General features: G+C 41.0%; 1 protein-coding gene across 1 annotated transcript in view; it reads right to left on the minus strand.

The window, feature by feature from the left end:
- The window catches only part of Setbp1 (SET binding protein 1), a 353918-nt gene that overhangs the window by 18764 nt on the left and 319432 nt on the right, over positions 1–15722 (minus strand). The window contains exon 5 of the mRNA XM_071602795.1: positions 10409–10579. Within this exon, the coding sequence (XP_071458896.1) occupies positions 10409–10579 (171 nt within the window). The remainder of the gene's footprint in view (positions 1–10408; positions 10580–15722) is intronic.

Below are 15722 nucleotides of genomic sequence, written 5' to 3' on the forward strand. Positions count from 1 at the left end.
AGATGAATTCTTCAATCATTGAGAAACTCTAAGACAGTTAGGAAGACTCTGACCTGTTTCCTTGCATCTCCTTTCCAAAGTAGACTTCATAAAACAGAAGAAGAGACTTAGTTCAAAGGATACTAAAAGAAGAGGTAAACTTTAGGCATCTTGGGTGGGGGAGAAGGGAGAAAAATGGCTTTTTCTCTTTGCTAATAGAGATGGGTGGTTTTCATTCAATTACTCAATGATTATTTCCATCACATCCATGCTTTGTACCATTTCTTAGACCATATAAGGTGAGTGGTATGCATCCTACATGCGCTCAAATGAAACTAAAGAAAAAGAGAAGGAACTATCATTTTTGGAGGACTTACAATGCAGGCTGCAGTGTTTCACATGTGATAACAACCACTTGAGACCTCTGCATCCCTGTTGTACTGAGATGATCACAGAGACCTCAGAGGTTAAGTAATTTCCCCAAGGGCACATACCTTTGAAGCCACCACTCCACAATTCAAGCAAGGGCTACCCTGTTTCAAAGCTAGTTGCATATTTTATAGGAAAGAGGCAGAAGAAAGGGAGCTAGACAAAGAGTGAGCATACCAGGGGTACCCTTGTTTCTACTACTGACAGCACCAAAGAGCCAAAGCTCTCTCAATTTCACAATCTCAAAGGACTTTCCCAACCCCCAAATTCTATAACTGAATAACAGAAAGCATTACTACAAATCACACATGCTATTCCTACTAGACTAAGTAAGTGCTCCTACTCATTGTTTTGATCCAGGTCAAATGCCTTTGGTGACTCCCTACAGGGAGCATAGTCAATATAGCTAGCTCATGATGAATATGCAATTACTCCCAAATCTGAAGAACATTCCAAATCGAAAACATTTCTGGTTCCAAGCATTTTGAACAGGGGAGGGTCAATCAGTCTACTGAGGGAAGTGGGTCAGGATGATAGCCTAGTCCACTGTGAGGGAGGAAGAACATGATAAAGCTAAGAGAGTACATCCCCTCTAATGGGAAAATGTTATTTCACTCCAGCCATTTGTTGTCAGATAAGATTCTGAGTTCAAAAATGCCAGAAAGTCTGTGTTTCAAAAAGCCAGAAATCTTGATTATTATGTAAATCTTGTGATATTTACAGCTGCTAATTAATTTTTAAAATTATAATCCTCTGCAGGACAATCAAAATACCACTGTAGACGGATATTGGCTCATGGCCATCATTTTGCTCTATCACTACCCATCAGGGATGGCCACCAGGCTTTAGTCTAGAATTTCAGACTTTGTGTCTGATCCTAAATTTCTCTTCAGCATCATTTGCCATAATTTCCCCACAGATAGGACTAAAAACTGATACAAAACAGGTGAAAACTAAGCTATGTCAGAAATGTTGTAGACCGGTCCTTCGGGCTTCTGTCTGCTTATCTAGTTCAGCCCATTCTTAGCCGTCCATCTTCACTCCTTTCTTCCCAGGACATCTTGCTGTCTCAGAACTCCCCTAATTGGAAATTAATGACCAATAAATGGCTGAATGGTAGCTGTCAGTTTGTCAGCTTGTTACTCAAAATATTCATTTAAAAATATGACTTGGTCATCTCATGTTCTGGAGCCAGGTCTTTTCAAGGGAGTGAGAGCATCCCCAGAGGGAAGGGCTGATCTTATACCTACATATGTCACTCAGGATTGAGTGCAGCGGGACAGGTGCTTTAAAAATTGACAATCGATAACAAAAATTTTTGGAAACAAATATTTAACGGTTTGCATACTTAACCATGTTGGAGTAAGATGAGCTAAATGTAGTAACTAAAATCCCTAAGAATAGGCAGCTTGGCCTATGCCCTGTGATAAGGATATATGGACAGGGAGTGAGGACATAGAGGATGCTATGATCTGACTCATAATATGACAAAATTATGACTTCACATTATTAAATCATGACTTGCCGTGACTTAATATTTGACATGAGCAGGGCCCTTAAGTTTTGAATATGTGATGGGAGTTTTCACCTTCATTTCTTTCATATTCCTGCTTAAAAGGCAGACTTTATTCTCCCCCTTTCACTGATGAGGAAAGAGGGACTGAGAAAGTCTCCCTAAGACTCAGGGACTTATTTAGGAAATACTGGGTATCAGAACTCCATGATGACCCTGATCCTGAGTTCCAAACCCGTTTCTACTCTCCCATGCTGTGGTGGCTGAAAGAGCCCATGTTTCTAATTCCTGATCAAGTAATATTTGTAACCTGTCTGGGCTTGATTTTCTCATAGGCAACATGAAGTGGTTGGCAAAGCTCCCTTCTAGAATATTCCAGGTCAGTCTTGTTTAGTCTACTCCAGTGGAAGCAACAGAAGGAGGCCCCCAGGGAAGATGGGCTAGGATTACTCCAGCACCTCCCAGGGGTAGGAGGGAGGGCAGAAGGGTAAGTGATCTCGTCTGTCTGTCTGTCTCTCTCTCTCTCTGGGTATGACAGTCTTATGATCCTTACTCTGGTCTCTCCCTGCCTCCTTTCTCCCTAAGCCTCTTGCTGACTGTCTGCTCTTAGACTTGACTGCAGGCTGCCTGGACCACTCAAGATCATACTTAATGACAGTCATTACACAGTTCTTCCACAATGCCTGAGGCGACTTCTCCAGCAATGAGCAGGAAAGACTTTGCCTCAGTCTCAACAGCTGGGCTCACCCTACCAACTTCACTGGAACCAAGAAGTTTTTCAAAAACTCTCCCATTAATTACAGGAAACCCAAAGCCCGGTGCCCCTTCTCATTAACATAGCTGCTTTCAGTTGCCACTAAATTATCTCGCCACCATTAAACCAACAATTTAATTAGATTTCTGGAAATGGAAAGAGCCGGGGAACAAGGCAGGCACCGAACTTTCATCTCAAGACTGATCATAAAATATGTGCGCTCTCTCCTTCTCAGCCACATAAAATCTGCCCGTGGAAGAGCCTCTTTTCATTCTCTCCCCATTTATAAAGAAGAGCTTGAATATTTGATTTAAAACGAGTATCTTAATAGAAATCGCTTCACGTATGGGAGGTTTTCTTTCCGGCATTTCGCTGAGTGTGGTGCGCTCATTACAATAATCGCACCTGACCCCCCCTGCGACTAGTGCCTCACAGCCAAGCCTCCCACTGGGCTTCAATGGAGGTGTGAATGATACTATCACTGGGAAGAAGATAAAATGTATTATTATCATTATTCTATTTTTAAGTCTGACTGTGGCATGAGGTGGTTGGGAGCATCATCTGTATGAAGCATTCAGAGAAGATAAATTGAGTTAAACATCTCACAGACACAGCACTTTCGAACCTGTCATTAAACCTGTCTTATGGAAAAAAAAAATCAAAGCTCTAGAGAGGAAATCATTAGCTAAATTAAGTCCAGGTGTGTTTATTGAGTATGTACTATGCGCCCAGTTCTGCACAAGGTTCTTGTCACCAAAATAGGACTGTGAATTGCTCAATAGCAGCATTCTTGGGTTTTATTTCCCTTATCTTTACTCCTTTTGTTCTAAGGGTCTAAGAATCCATGGGATGCCCAACTCATCGAATGAGACAAAATCTGAATTGGAAATGGTCACTGCCTAGGGAAGCCAATATTCCAGCCACAGTGGAAGACCATCACATAAAATAATTCAAGTACAGCATAGGGCAATGTAATCTCCAGTTCTTCACTGAGTAGCTAGCTCATCCTGAAAATTCCATAAACCTGAGTAAAGGTGGACATCTAGTGTGTACATTCCCCAGCTCTTCTCTGAAAAAAAAAAATACACTCTTGTATTGTACATACAATGTCTTGTGGGCTGACTCTTTACCCCAAAATAATTTTCCCTGAAGATGCTCTGGGGGATTAACCTGGGACAGGGCTGCCATTGTTGAACAAGGAGACTGGAGGGCCCTTCCTGGTTGCACCCTTGGCTAAGCATCCTGGGGATGGTTTGTTTCTGGTGCTGATATGGAAAATAAAAGGAAATCGTTGTCTCTCTACTCTAATGAATATAACATTAGAGTGAATATTGGCATCTACCAAATTGTTGTGCAGGAAGCAGTTGTTACACAATGCATTTTGATCTATATTTAATGATTATTTGTTGTTTGCCAACTCAGTGCTAGGGATTGGAGTTTCCAAGTTAACTAAGGTATGACTGGAGAGAGGATGATTCTCCAGCCCGGTGTAAGACATAGGAGCAGGCACAGACACAGACACGCTGTACTATGCAGTGCACCATGGTGGCACTGAGACTGTGGTACCAAATTGACCTTGGAACAGTTCTTAAAGTCAGTGTCTTAGAATCAAAGATATATATATATATATATATATATATATATATATATATATATATATATATGCTGAGATTTGAAGACCAAGCATGAATTAGATAATCAAATGGCATGGAGGGTAAGTATAGAAGAGAAAAAAATTCCAGACAGGAAGCAGATAATAACAATAACAGTAATAATATCAGCAGCAATAATAACTCCCATTGGCTGAGCTCTTGCTATACATGGGAAGCTACTTTTCTAAGTGTTATTCCACATGTTCTCCACCATAGTCCTCTACCGTGGGTGGTACTTTCTCCTCATTGTACAGACATGAACATGGAAGTCTGAGATCACCAAGGTGTAGATGCAGGCAATCTGAAGCACATTCAACTGGAGCATTCCAAGGTGTGTAAGAAAAACAAGCCCAAACTTAGCAACAAGGAAAGTGAAGGGTGCATATCCTTTTACTCCACCATGACGTCTGCCTGAGGACTGTTAATTATTTAGGGAGATGTGAGCGCTTGCACTTGCTATTTGCTACAGACTCAAAGGCCAGAACCTGTTAGTCTCTATATTAACTTGGAGTTTTTTTCCCAGGAAAACAATTTATTTTTTTTCTGGTAGGAAAGATGAGCATAGAGGTTATGTGTTTATCGCTTAGTAGGATGTTAACTGAACAATCTTACTCAACATGTTTTCTCCAATGCCTCCCTTTCTCCGATGCCCATTCCTCTAATTCTGTTTTGGACCAACTTTACCAGCTTGCTTTTTTCCTTGTTAAAGAGCTGCATGAAGCTTTGATATGGGTCCTTTGAAAATCATGCTCTGGCAATGGAGATCCCAAGGAGTGCTGAGCTGGACAGGATTTCCAAGATGAGGCCCAGTGGAAAGCTGAGGCCAGAAGTTGATGCTTCTCTGGAATGATATAGCTTTGGGCCACAGAAATGGCTCTGGTGATTTAGGATATCCAGATTAAATCAGAAAAGAGTTCACGTACTCCTTTTGGGATAAAAATAACAATAATTATGGTGGTCTTTCAGAAAGGCTTTGGTGTGATGGACCCTCAGGAAACACAGCAGCTTCCGCCCCTGCTGGGCACTCTAGTGGCCCAGAGAGAAGAGAGAGCAGTTGCTCTGGGCCTGACACTTCTAGCAGAGCTTTCTGGACACAGACTTATTTTCTGATGCTCCAATATGCATCTATGGGTAGGGTACTTTTCAGGCAATTTGAATGATTGTTTTAAAATTAAGCTTTATTTTCTCTGGATCTTTTCAGGTTTTGTACTGTATATTTTAATCAATTAGTCTAGGTTCATAGGAATTTATTTCACAATTTGAAGATTTCTTCAATATATACATTTGTACCCCTGGGATGTTTCAAATCCTATTAAATTTTACTTTTATTTTCTCTGGTTCTTTTGAAAGACAAGACATTGGCTGAATTGGCTTGTTATTTTGGTTAGGAATGTTAGGCCATGATTCCACCCAAATTCAAAAACACAAGTGAAAAAAATAATTGTTCAGTTCTTGAATTCCTAGTCATTGCTTTCTTGCACCCAGAGACTGTTTTGCTATTCGGGACCCTCCTCACAGATGGAAGATGATGGAGAGAAGAACCAGGCATCATAAAATTGGGTGCCAGACACAATTTACATCATCATTGTTTTCCAGCTATTGGCACATTGGACTTCATTAGGATACCATTAGAATAAAGAACTCACGCTATTATTTGAAAAGGTAATTAATCTTTAATGTTTAATGTAATCTTGATTACAGGTATAGTTGATGTTGATTGGGCTAAAAGTTTGGTTAATAATCAGTTTACCTAATAATATCAGTCTCAGTCATGAGAAGCAAAAATGCCTACAGATTTAATAGACTTGTGAAGCTTAAATACATTCATTTACTTATGGTATTTTAGAACAAGGTAAATTACATAGTCTTGGAGAGTAGTGGATTCTCCTCGAGATAAAACTTATAGAAACTGAGAATTGTGCTCAGTCTACCTTGTTCTGTCAGAGTTACACCTTGAGTATTAGAGATTCATTAACAGCATCCTGAATACATGTCTTTTTTTTGTTGCTGTTCTTGGACTAAAGATGAGAGAATAATATGGGGGGGGGGAGAGAGAGAGAGAGCGAGAGAGCAAAAAGGATATATTGGATTTCCCATCACTCCTTATCTAGACCTTTAGAGGCAAAAATCATAATAGTTTTTGTTTCCTGATGTTTTACTGAGTTCTTACTACAATTTGGATTACACCTATTAACACAGTTTCATCTTAAATACAAGGGAAAAAGAAAAACACATGCCTCAGAGAAAAATCATAAATTCTCTATACATTGCATGACCTCTCTGAGAAGTTAGTTCAATATGCAGAAGACAAGAAAAATTAGCCTGACTTATTCTGGTATGGATTATCTAATATGTTTATAAAATCATTATTGGGCAAGTGTTACAGAAGTTGTTTCAAATTATGCATCACTTTGAACAAACTTTATTGAAGCTTTTACTGCATTAGCCCTAATTACTTACAATAATGATGTGGTGCTCCCCTGAATCAGACCTCCTTTCCCGTGCCAGGGGATTGCAGCCGATCAATAGCCATTGAGCAGTTTGATCATGCACGCTGACCTGCTGGAGCACTGGTGGCAGCCACTGCCATCCCTACCTCTCCCTTCCCAGTCTCCCAGTAGCTCATGAACTGACATGTTTTCAGTGGCCACACTCTCCTGTGTCTTCGCTGTCCCTCCAACAAATCAATAACTTCACAATCAGTATGCATCTCAGACTCTGAGAAACAAAAAAAGTGCCTTAAAAATACTCACGGGAGGGGTGGTCCCTGGTTCATGCGTATGTCCATGTGTTCCTCCTGCACTTAAGCTAGGACAGACTTTTAAACCTTTTACCCACACTCACTCATTTCTCTCATATCATAGATTTATAAAACAAGGTGAGAAATGTTCCTTTTTTTAAAAAAACAAAACTACAGATCAATTATTTGGCAAGTATCTACCAACAACCTACAATGTGCCTGTTAATTGTTTTCTGTTTGATTGTTAAGTACTTTCAAGATTGAGCATGTCTTTTTCTGACATCTCCCATCTTGCTCATACTGGAGAGGCACACAGCTCCTGTTCTCCATTATTCATTTTATACAGTGATTATTTATTGAGTATCTACTATATGTCAGGAACTGTGCTAGGTCATTTAGCATTCATTATTTTTTTAAAAGGAATTTCTAGTTAATTAGATTATTTCAATATCTTCTTATCTCTCAGTGATTTCTTGAATTAATTTTGCCTTGTTTACCACTTAGTCTAACTTTTATTTCTTTTTTTTTCTACTTCTTCAGAACTATACTATAGAAATGACTATCTGTTAGGAAATAGGCTATCAATAAATTGATTTCTGCATAAAGCCAGAAGATGATGACAGGCACTCTAAAGAAAACAAAAATCAAGCGAGGGGTCTCATCAGAAATAGATATGACTATGGCACCCAATTAAATGAAATCAAATGCAGAAACTTGGTTTTGGTGAGCACAATCTACTCCATCAGACTATTCTCCAAAGAAGTCGAGGTTCATAGTTAGAAACAAATCTGCTTTTGCTCATGTTGAGCCTATGACAGAAGTGGGGTTCCATTGTAATCAACCAGTAAATCAGAAAAAATTGGGTTCCCATCCAATAGTATGACCTCAGGCATATCTGTGCATCTCAGGAGGTATCTGTCTCTTCACGTGTGAAACAGAGCATTGGACACAAGCCCAGCTAGTGTGTTCCCAACTCTCTCAGGTTTGTGGGAAACCATTTATCTGTGGGGAGTGAAATCTCAGGAAGGTCTGGCTTCCAGCACCTGGGGAGATCTCTGGCTTGTTTCCCCCCAAAAGTTCTGCTCGGCAGCCTGAGATCCGGAAATGAACCAAATCTGTACAATTCTCATGAGGGTCTCATTTTTAGTATTGCCAAAACTAAACAGCCTGTTCCCGCATCCTGAAACAGGAGAGTTTTGGCTTAGCTCTGATTACAGGAGAGGCAGGTTTAAAAGTCTAATACCCACCCGTTTCTTTCTCCTGCTCGGCATATGTGTCCATTACTGGGTACAAGCGTATATAAGCATGTCATCTAAGAATGGTGTCACTCACACTGAGTGGAAAGACTGCAGGGTAGAAAACTGGGGTACCACTTATCTTTGTCCCCCAGAAAATATTTATGTTTGGCCCACAAAGGCAGAACAGGCTGATTTCTGACTCCATAAAGGCAGGGGTTGCATGCTTAACTGACAAGGTTGAATAAAAAATTAGCAGGGTCGGTAGTGAAGTCCACAGATCAAATCTTTTACTTTAGCTAAGTGATGTCTTCCCAGAGTTTCAGTCCTGACACCAGTTTCCCCTTCCGGAAGTCTGCCCACATGCTTCCCTCTTCCCTTTCACAAAAGTGCCACTGTTCCATCAAGACTCGGGGGCGGCCCTCCCCCATTCCTTTCTGACTTTCCTTTCTTTGATATCTTATTCTCCTTGTTGACATCATTTACCTGCCATTTCTACCAAAAAAAAAAAAAACAACTTTCACACCCAATATGTGAAAGGCACAAAGGTTCACGATCCCATTCCTTTAAAGCAAGATATTTTTCAAATGAACGGAGAGAATCCTGTGTCCATAATAAGTTCAAAAGCTAGTCCCAGAAAAACAAGTCATGTGATCAAATAAGATTGTGGAATTCTGTGCCTCCCCTCCCAGGGCCTAACAATGAGAACAGGTCACTCAAACACCCAGAAAATTCTTGCAGGAAGGAAGGCAGCATTACTACACTCGCTTCACACACACACACACACACACACACACATACACACACTAATAAATAAATAACATTTCACAAGAACATCTGCCAATATTTTGCTGAATTCAATTTAGGAAGTGTCCTTCCAAGTATTTCTTTCTGTTATTTTAATTGTGCTCATTTTCTGGTTACTAGTGATTTCCACGAAGGAGGTGGGAATACAGACAAGTTCTCTGCCTAAAGCCACCTGCTGAATGAGAAGATGAGTTTGGAGTGAATATCAATAATGAGTTTCCTCTTGGGTTTCTGATCATGACAGGCATTTCTAAATGCTGTAGCAGGCTTACCACATTTATTTATTTATTCAGCAGATATCAATGGAAGGTGCCTTCCTTCTGCTTTTCATAAAGAGAGGAAGAATCTAATCATGGACCCTGCCTCTTACTTGTGTACAACTTTGTTACAGGGGAGAAGCTAAACAGGGGGCCTTTTCTTATGCTGTCTGTCAGAAGATAATAAAGGCACAGGAGAGACAATGGTCACTAAAGGTGTTTGTAGAGTCATGCCAGCTGAGCCTTGAAGAGCTACAGGATGTAAGTGAGAAGCAAGAGTGTCCCCAAGTACAAGTGTTAAGTCACACCAAGGCCCGTGCACCTGGTGGCAGAGGTGAGATTGGCAAAGCGAGGTTGGCACAGGGGCTGGGGGAGATGGTGGTGTGGGGTGTAGAACAGGGCAGGGGTGGAAAGGGTCAGGCTGCAGAGAACTAAGGATATCTGAATAAGGAATTCAACTACTGTTAAGGATTCTGGAAATGATAGAGGAGTTGGTGAAATTGTGGGGTGGAATGTAGCAAGGCTTCAAGTAAACTCTGTGACTGCCATTTTTCAACAGTGATGAGCATACAGGGTGATGAAATGCAGGGTGGGAGAATATAGGCTTTGGAATCCTGACTGTCCCCAGGTTGCTGGGGCAAGTGCCTTTCCTCTTAGCTTCCTCTTGTGAAGATGAGGATAGAAATAAGAGTTCTTTGCAAGATCTATGAATAATGTGCATAAGGCCTTTGATGCAGAGACTAATAACTAATAAGGCTAATAAAGAGGAATTAATATTGTTATCATATAGTTGGTCCTCACTGGACCAGTACTAGAATAAACTGGAAAGTTGTAGAGAGCGTCCCTACCTCCAGGCTCCATGTTTAATCTGCTTTTCTTCTTCCCATGAGCAAAACCCAGTGCTGAGCTGCTCCCTTGCTCAGTGTCCATGGGAGTTGGCTCAATAGAGAACTCTTACCTGCACTCAACAGGTCACTCCTAGTGGGACTGCTCCTCCCCCATCTTCATGGTGGCGAACCCCAAACACTTGAAAACTACTCACCTGCATCTGATGTTGCTGCGGATGCGGCGAGGAGAGACAACATCGGGGTGGATGGAATTGCGACACTGTCAACTACAGCTGGCTTCTTCCTGGTCATCCCGGTGGACGCTGAGCCCTCGTTCTTACTATGCACTGTCGTCTGGTCCACTTTTAAGTGGGGACTTGGCATCCCTAAAAAACAACCCAAAACCTGCCGTTGATTTAAAGGAACAGGATGACGAACAACATAAAATCTAAATATGATCCTGCAAAATAGCACAATGATTTGAACTCCTTCTGGTACCAAAAAAATGACATTTTAGAAAATTTGAAGGAAAAGAAATAGCCATAACCATGACTGGCTTTGTGGCTGAGGTTATGAGTGATGTCATTCCAGGTTGGCTGCCTGGAAGTGGGGGCCGGGCACAGGCCTAGTGAAAGAGGATATGCATCAGGCCCCCATTAGCCTTTGGAAGATCAAGCAACCCATCTTTACAAAGGTTATGCTGTGCAGAATAAAGGGGGTTCCTATGGTTTCCACCCCAGCGAGGCTGCTCATCGCAGCTGGGTAGATGAGACTAAATGAGAAGGAAAAGCTGTGGTGCAGGTGCACACAAGTTCATGTATCATTCGTCCTAGGTGCTCGGAAGGTTCTTAGGCTGCAGAAAGCAGTGTGGGGAGAGGGGAGGCAAGGCTTGGCGGAGCTTATTTTAGATCAGCAAGGAGAGCACATGGGAGAATGGGCAGGATCCAGAGGGAATCAACCTGGGTGCCCTGGACCGATGAATGGATGAAGAAAATATGGTATATATATTTATATACACAATGAAATATTATTCATCCATCTAGAAGAATAAAATCTTGTCATTTGCATCAAGATGAGTTTATGGAACTGGAGGAGTTTATGTTAAGTGAAATAATTCAGACACAGATCTGAATGTAGAATAGTAATCACTAGAGGCTGGGAAGGGGGGACGATGGCTAAAAGGAGGCTGTATTCAAGCAGGGCACCTGTATGAATGGATCAAAATAGCACACTGAATCCTATTAATATGTACAAGTAATATATGTACCAAAAAAAAAAAAAAAAAAAAAACCAGCCTGCTGGAGCAGGAAATGTATTGTGGAGACTGGTGCGTGTCAATAGTCACAAGGCTAAGGACATGCCAAACTGGGGGCCTTTGAAGGTTTGAGCCTAACAAGCATCCCAAGACTTGTCTTGATGATGCTGAAAAGCCTGGTAGACTCATGAGCTGTTCTGAAACTTTGTTCCTGAGCTTGAACTTAGATGCTGCCACTTTTCAGTTGTGAAATCAAGAGCAAGTTACTCAACCTACAGTTATTTAAAACTACAGTTTCAACCCTTATGTTTTTATAACTTTAAAAGTTGGAATGGGCTTTGCCTGGGCAAAGGGAAGGGAGGGTAGGGGAAGGGACACAGGAGCAGGAAAGGTGGTGGAATGTGATGGACATCATTACTCTAGGTACATGTATGACTGCTCATATGGTGTGATGATACATCGTGTACAACCAAAGAAACGAAAAGTTGTGCTCCAATTGAGTACAATAAATTTAAACGCATTCTGCTGTCATATATACCTAATTAGAACAAATTAATTAATTGAAAAAAAAAACGTGGAATGGTTCCCAGCAGCTCAGGAGGCTGAGGCAGGAGGAGTGCTAGTTCAAAGCCAGCCTCAGCAACTTAGTGATGCCCTCTTAATGTGACCCTGTCTCAAAAAAAAAAAAAAAAAAAAAAAAAAAAAAAAAAGAAAGAAAGAAAACCCCCAAACAGAAGTGGAATGGTAACAGTACTATTTTGTTGGATTTTTTTGAGAGAATTCAATGAGTCAATTAATATAAGGTGCTTAGAACAATATCTGTCACATAGTCTATACTACTTAGCCATTGTCATCATCATTATTATCACTTATATCATAATTATTATAATCCACTGCTTCCTCAGAACTAATTTTAACCAGTAAGCAAAAGTTTAGTTCTCTTTCCGGACATGACCAAAGTGACCCTTCACCAATGGGCAGGTATTCAGGGTCTCCTCATCTGTGGGCTACACACCACTGACAGCAGCAACAACAAACTGGGCTTTATCACGTATTTCTTGACACTTTTTTTTTTCCAATGCAACCAACCTTTGCAGAGTACCATTATCTCACTGCCACAGTGAGATCAGCTTCACTTGGGCCTTGTGACAACCCTGTGAAGCATGTGGTGTGGATATTACTGTTTTCTCAGTTTTACAGATGAGGAGAAAACATTTCTGAGAGCTTAAAGGAAAGCTGAATAAACTCATACTGTTCTTTATGTCAGAGCTGGAAGTTTCTAGAAAAATAGATGCAAAACCCAGGATCATCTTGGTCCGCCTGGCTGTACTCTGTAACACCTAATCACCACCCCAGTCTGTTGAAGCATGTTTCAGGCTGAGGACACAGACACTGTAGTATCATACCTGGAAAAGGCACTTGTAACGACCTAAGGAGAAACCCACACTGACATTTTACTTTGCCTTCTATTAACTTCACCTCATTTCCCACCCTGGTCTCTGACACACCCGCTTAAGATGCCACATTTAAATAGTAAAGCCATCTATGCTTTTTCTGAATTTTATATTTCATGGCATCTTGAAGGTGAAGATAAACAAATATCAAATTCTATGACAGAAAGATTGCAAGGCACAACCATTGAGATACACAAACATGGGTAGGTGTGGTTATTTACACAAATTTGTGCATATATGCTGGTAAAATATGCAGATGTGCTAGTGGCAGGCTAGAAACAAACATCTAATATCCTTGAAGTGCATCGAGGATCATCTGTAAGGAAATGTATCCAAGCAGTGGTGGTGACTTTGAGTCCAGAGAGCTCAGGGAGGATTGGTGGGGAGAGAGTGTCCACTTTTACTCCCTAGCTTCTTTATTGTTAATATATTTTAAAAAATCTAAATATGTGCTAAACTTTCTTTTTCTACTGAGAAAATACACATAGTTTGGGGGAAATCTAGAAATCTATCAGAGCATGGGCACTGGGGTAGAATGACTGATGAGCCTGAACACCTGGCTGCTAACAAATCTGATGCTGGGGAGAGTAGGCAGCAGTCTGATGACAATTCTCTGTTTTGATCCTCTGCACCACCACAGTGTGATTCCCTCTGAATAGAGGCAGGCAGATCCTCCCTGGCACCTCTAGAGCAATAGAACACAGTCCTATTGGATAACTGCTCCTTTGGAAAAACTCACTGTTAAGCCATCTCTGTACCTGTGGACACAGGTTGGGCAGGTACTTCTTTAAATGATGATATGCATGGGGAATGAAGGCAATAAAAGAATATTTAACCCTCACTTGGGAACAAATCAATTTCAAGTCATTTTAGATGTACCCATTTTCATGCAAATGTTCACAATCTAAATGAGTCTCAGTCCACATCATCTCATTAAAGTTGATCTGATGATACCTCTATTGGGCATACTTTGCTACTCAAGTGTTTGTGTTACAGAATATGTTAAACATAATAAGATGACACTTAAAACACTCTGTCATTCAGATTGTCACTATTTGGCTTTTTCAAAAACCCTTAGATAATTTAAGATTTCCCCGATTCTAGTACTGCTTGCGAGTTGTCAATTTGGGGAAACAAATTGAAGAAGGAAAAAAAACAACAACAAAAAAAACACCAGGCCTGACTTTTTCTCAGTAATTTTTCGATTTCGAAAGGATAATGGAAACAATCCCAGAAATAACATACACGGGTGAGAGTAATAGATATTTTCAACAAAGGCTAATCTAGGAACACTTAATAATTGATGAAATGTGCCTGAGAGCAGAGGTCTCGAGAGATGGAACGGGTGACTGCTCCTTGGGAGAGGGTACGGGGCAGGTGGCCACGGGGGGCTTTGTTTCCCTTCATTCCAGGTGGCATCTGATGCTCCTGGGTGTGAGGCCAAAGTGGTGGGACATCTGGAGAGTTTCTTCCCAGCATGAGCTTGGTTTCTCTCTCTCTCCATAGGAGGAAGGTTTTAGAGGCTGGAGCTTCATCACACACACACTCACACACTCACACACACACATACACAAAAGGAATCCTAATAAAGCCTTATACTGGTTGGACCACTGAGATGTAGCTCCCCTGCTTATACGGGGGCATGAGAAAAGTCAGGGGTGACTTGGATCTGGCAAGCAATCTCTGTCTAAATTCAGGCAGCAGACTGTTTGAAGGCTCTTAGTGGAGTTCAGAGCATGCCTATGCCCCCATACAACACATGCCACACTGAAGTTTGCATATTTGGAGGCCGGTATGTTTTTAAAGGAGGAAATAACAATGCTAATAACTTTGTGGATCCAACATCTGTTCATAATTAAGAGAAAGAGCTAAGAGGAAATAGAAGAAGTTAAACCTATATGAAACCATCCAGCTATAACCTATTGACCTCTATTGATAAATTTGTTTTTCTAAAAAGTCTTTGAAACTGTGCGGTAGCCTATCAAGGGACAGTCACTCATTTTTAAAGGTAATTTCTCATAGACCACTTATCCCCTCAAACCTCTACCTGCACACCGTGTTTGCATTAGGGACTTGATTTATGGATTCCAACTCCTGCGATGCAGAAGCTGACTTCCTGTTGCCTTGGTTACTTGGAGCTCAGTTCAAGGTTAAACTACTCCCAAATCAAAATCAGTAGCAGGCTGTATCTAGTGGCCAGGTTATTGACTGCCCCAGGATGCAAAAAGGTCAGAGACCAAAGCACTGCTTACTGCCTTAAGGTGAGTCAATAGCTTCAATATTTTGATTCAGTTTCTTCGGAAGTAGTAGTTGCTGCTCAATTACCTCTTCCCCAGGTTGCTCAAGGTCAAAGGGGTCATAGCAGAAAAGCAGGGTCTATGGTGTCTGACTTTCCCAGGATCCCTTTAATGAGCTTTGTGACCTTGGATAATAAAAACCAGCCTCCCCTTAGAGTCATTTGAACGTTGCTCTAAGGTTTACAAAGCTAGTTATCTACTTTGCCTCATTCTTCATAGGGAAAAAATAAATAAAAACCCTTGTGGATGGCTACTATTTAGTCCTATTTCTTAGAGGAGAAGTTGAAGTTTCGGAAAGGTCATGTGATTTCTCTAAAATCACAATTGGTAGGAGATGGCACTATCTAAGATCCTCTGACTTGCTGCTGGGTCCTGATTCCACAGGGTTTCCTTAAAACAAAGGAGTTGATGGAATCATCCCTGGGGAATCCCACGTAATTCATCTCACAACATCCACTGCAGAGAGCAGTATATCTTGTAGGTAGTATATGGTTAATATAGGCTCCTTGAATGGTTTCAATAA

The sequence above is a fragment of the Marmota flaviventris genome, chromosome 16 (genome assembly GCF_047511675.1).
Source record: "Marmota flaviventris isolate mMarFla1 chromosome 16, mMarFla1.hap1, whole genome shotgun sequence".
NCBI lineage: Eukaryota > Metazoa > Chordata > Mammalia > Rodentia > Sciuridae > Marmota > Marmota flaviventris.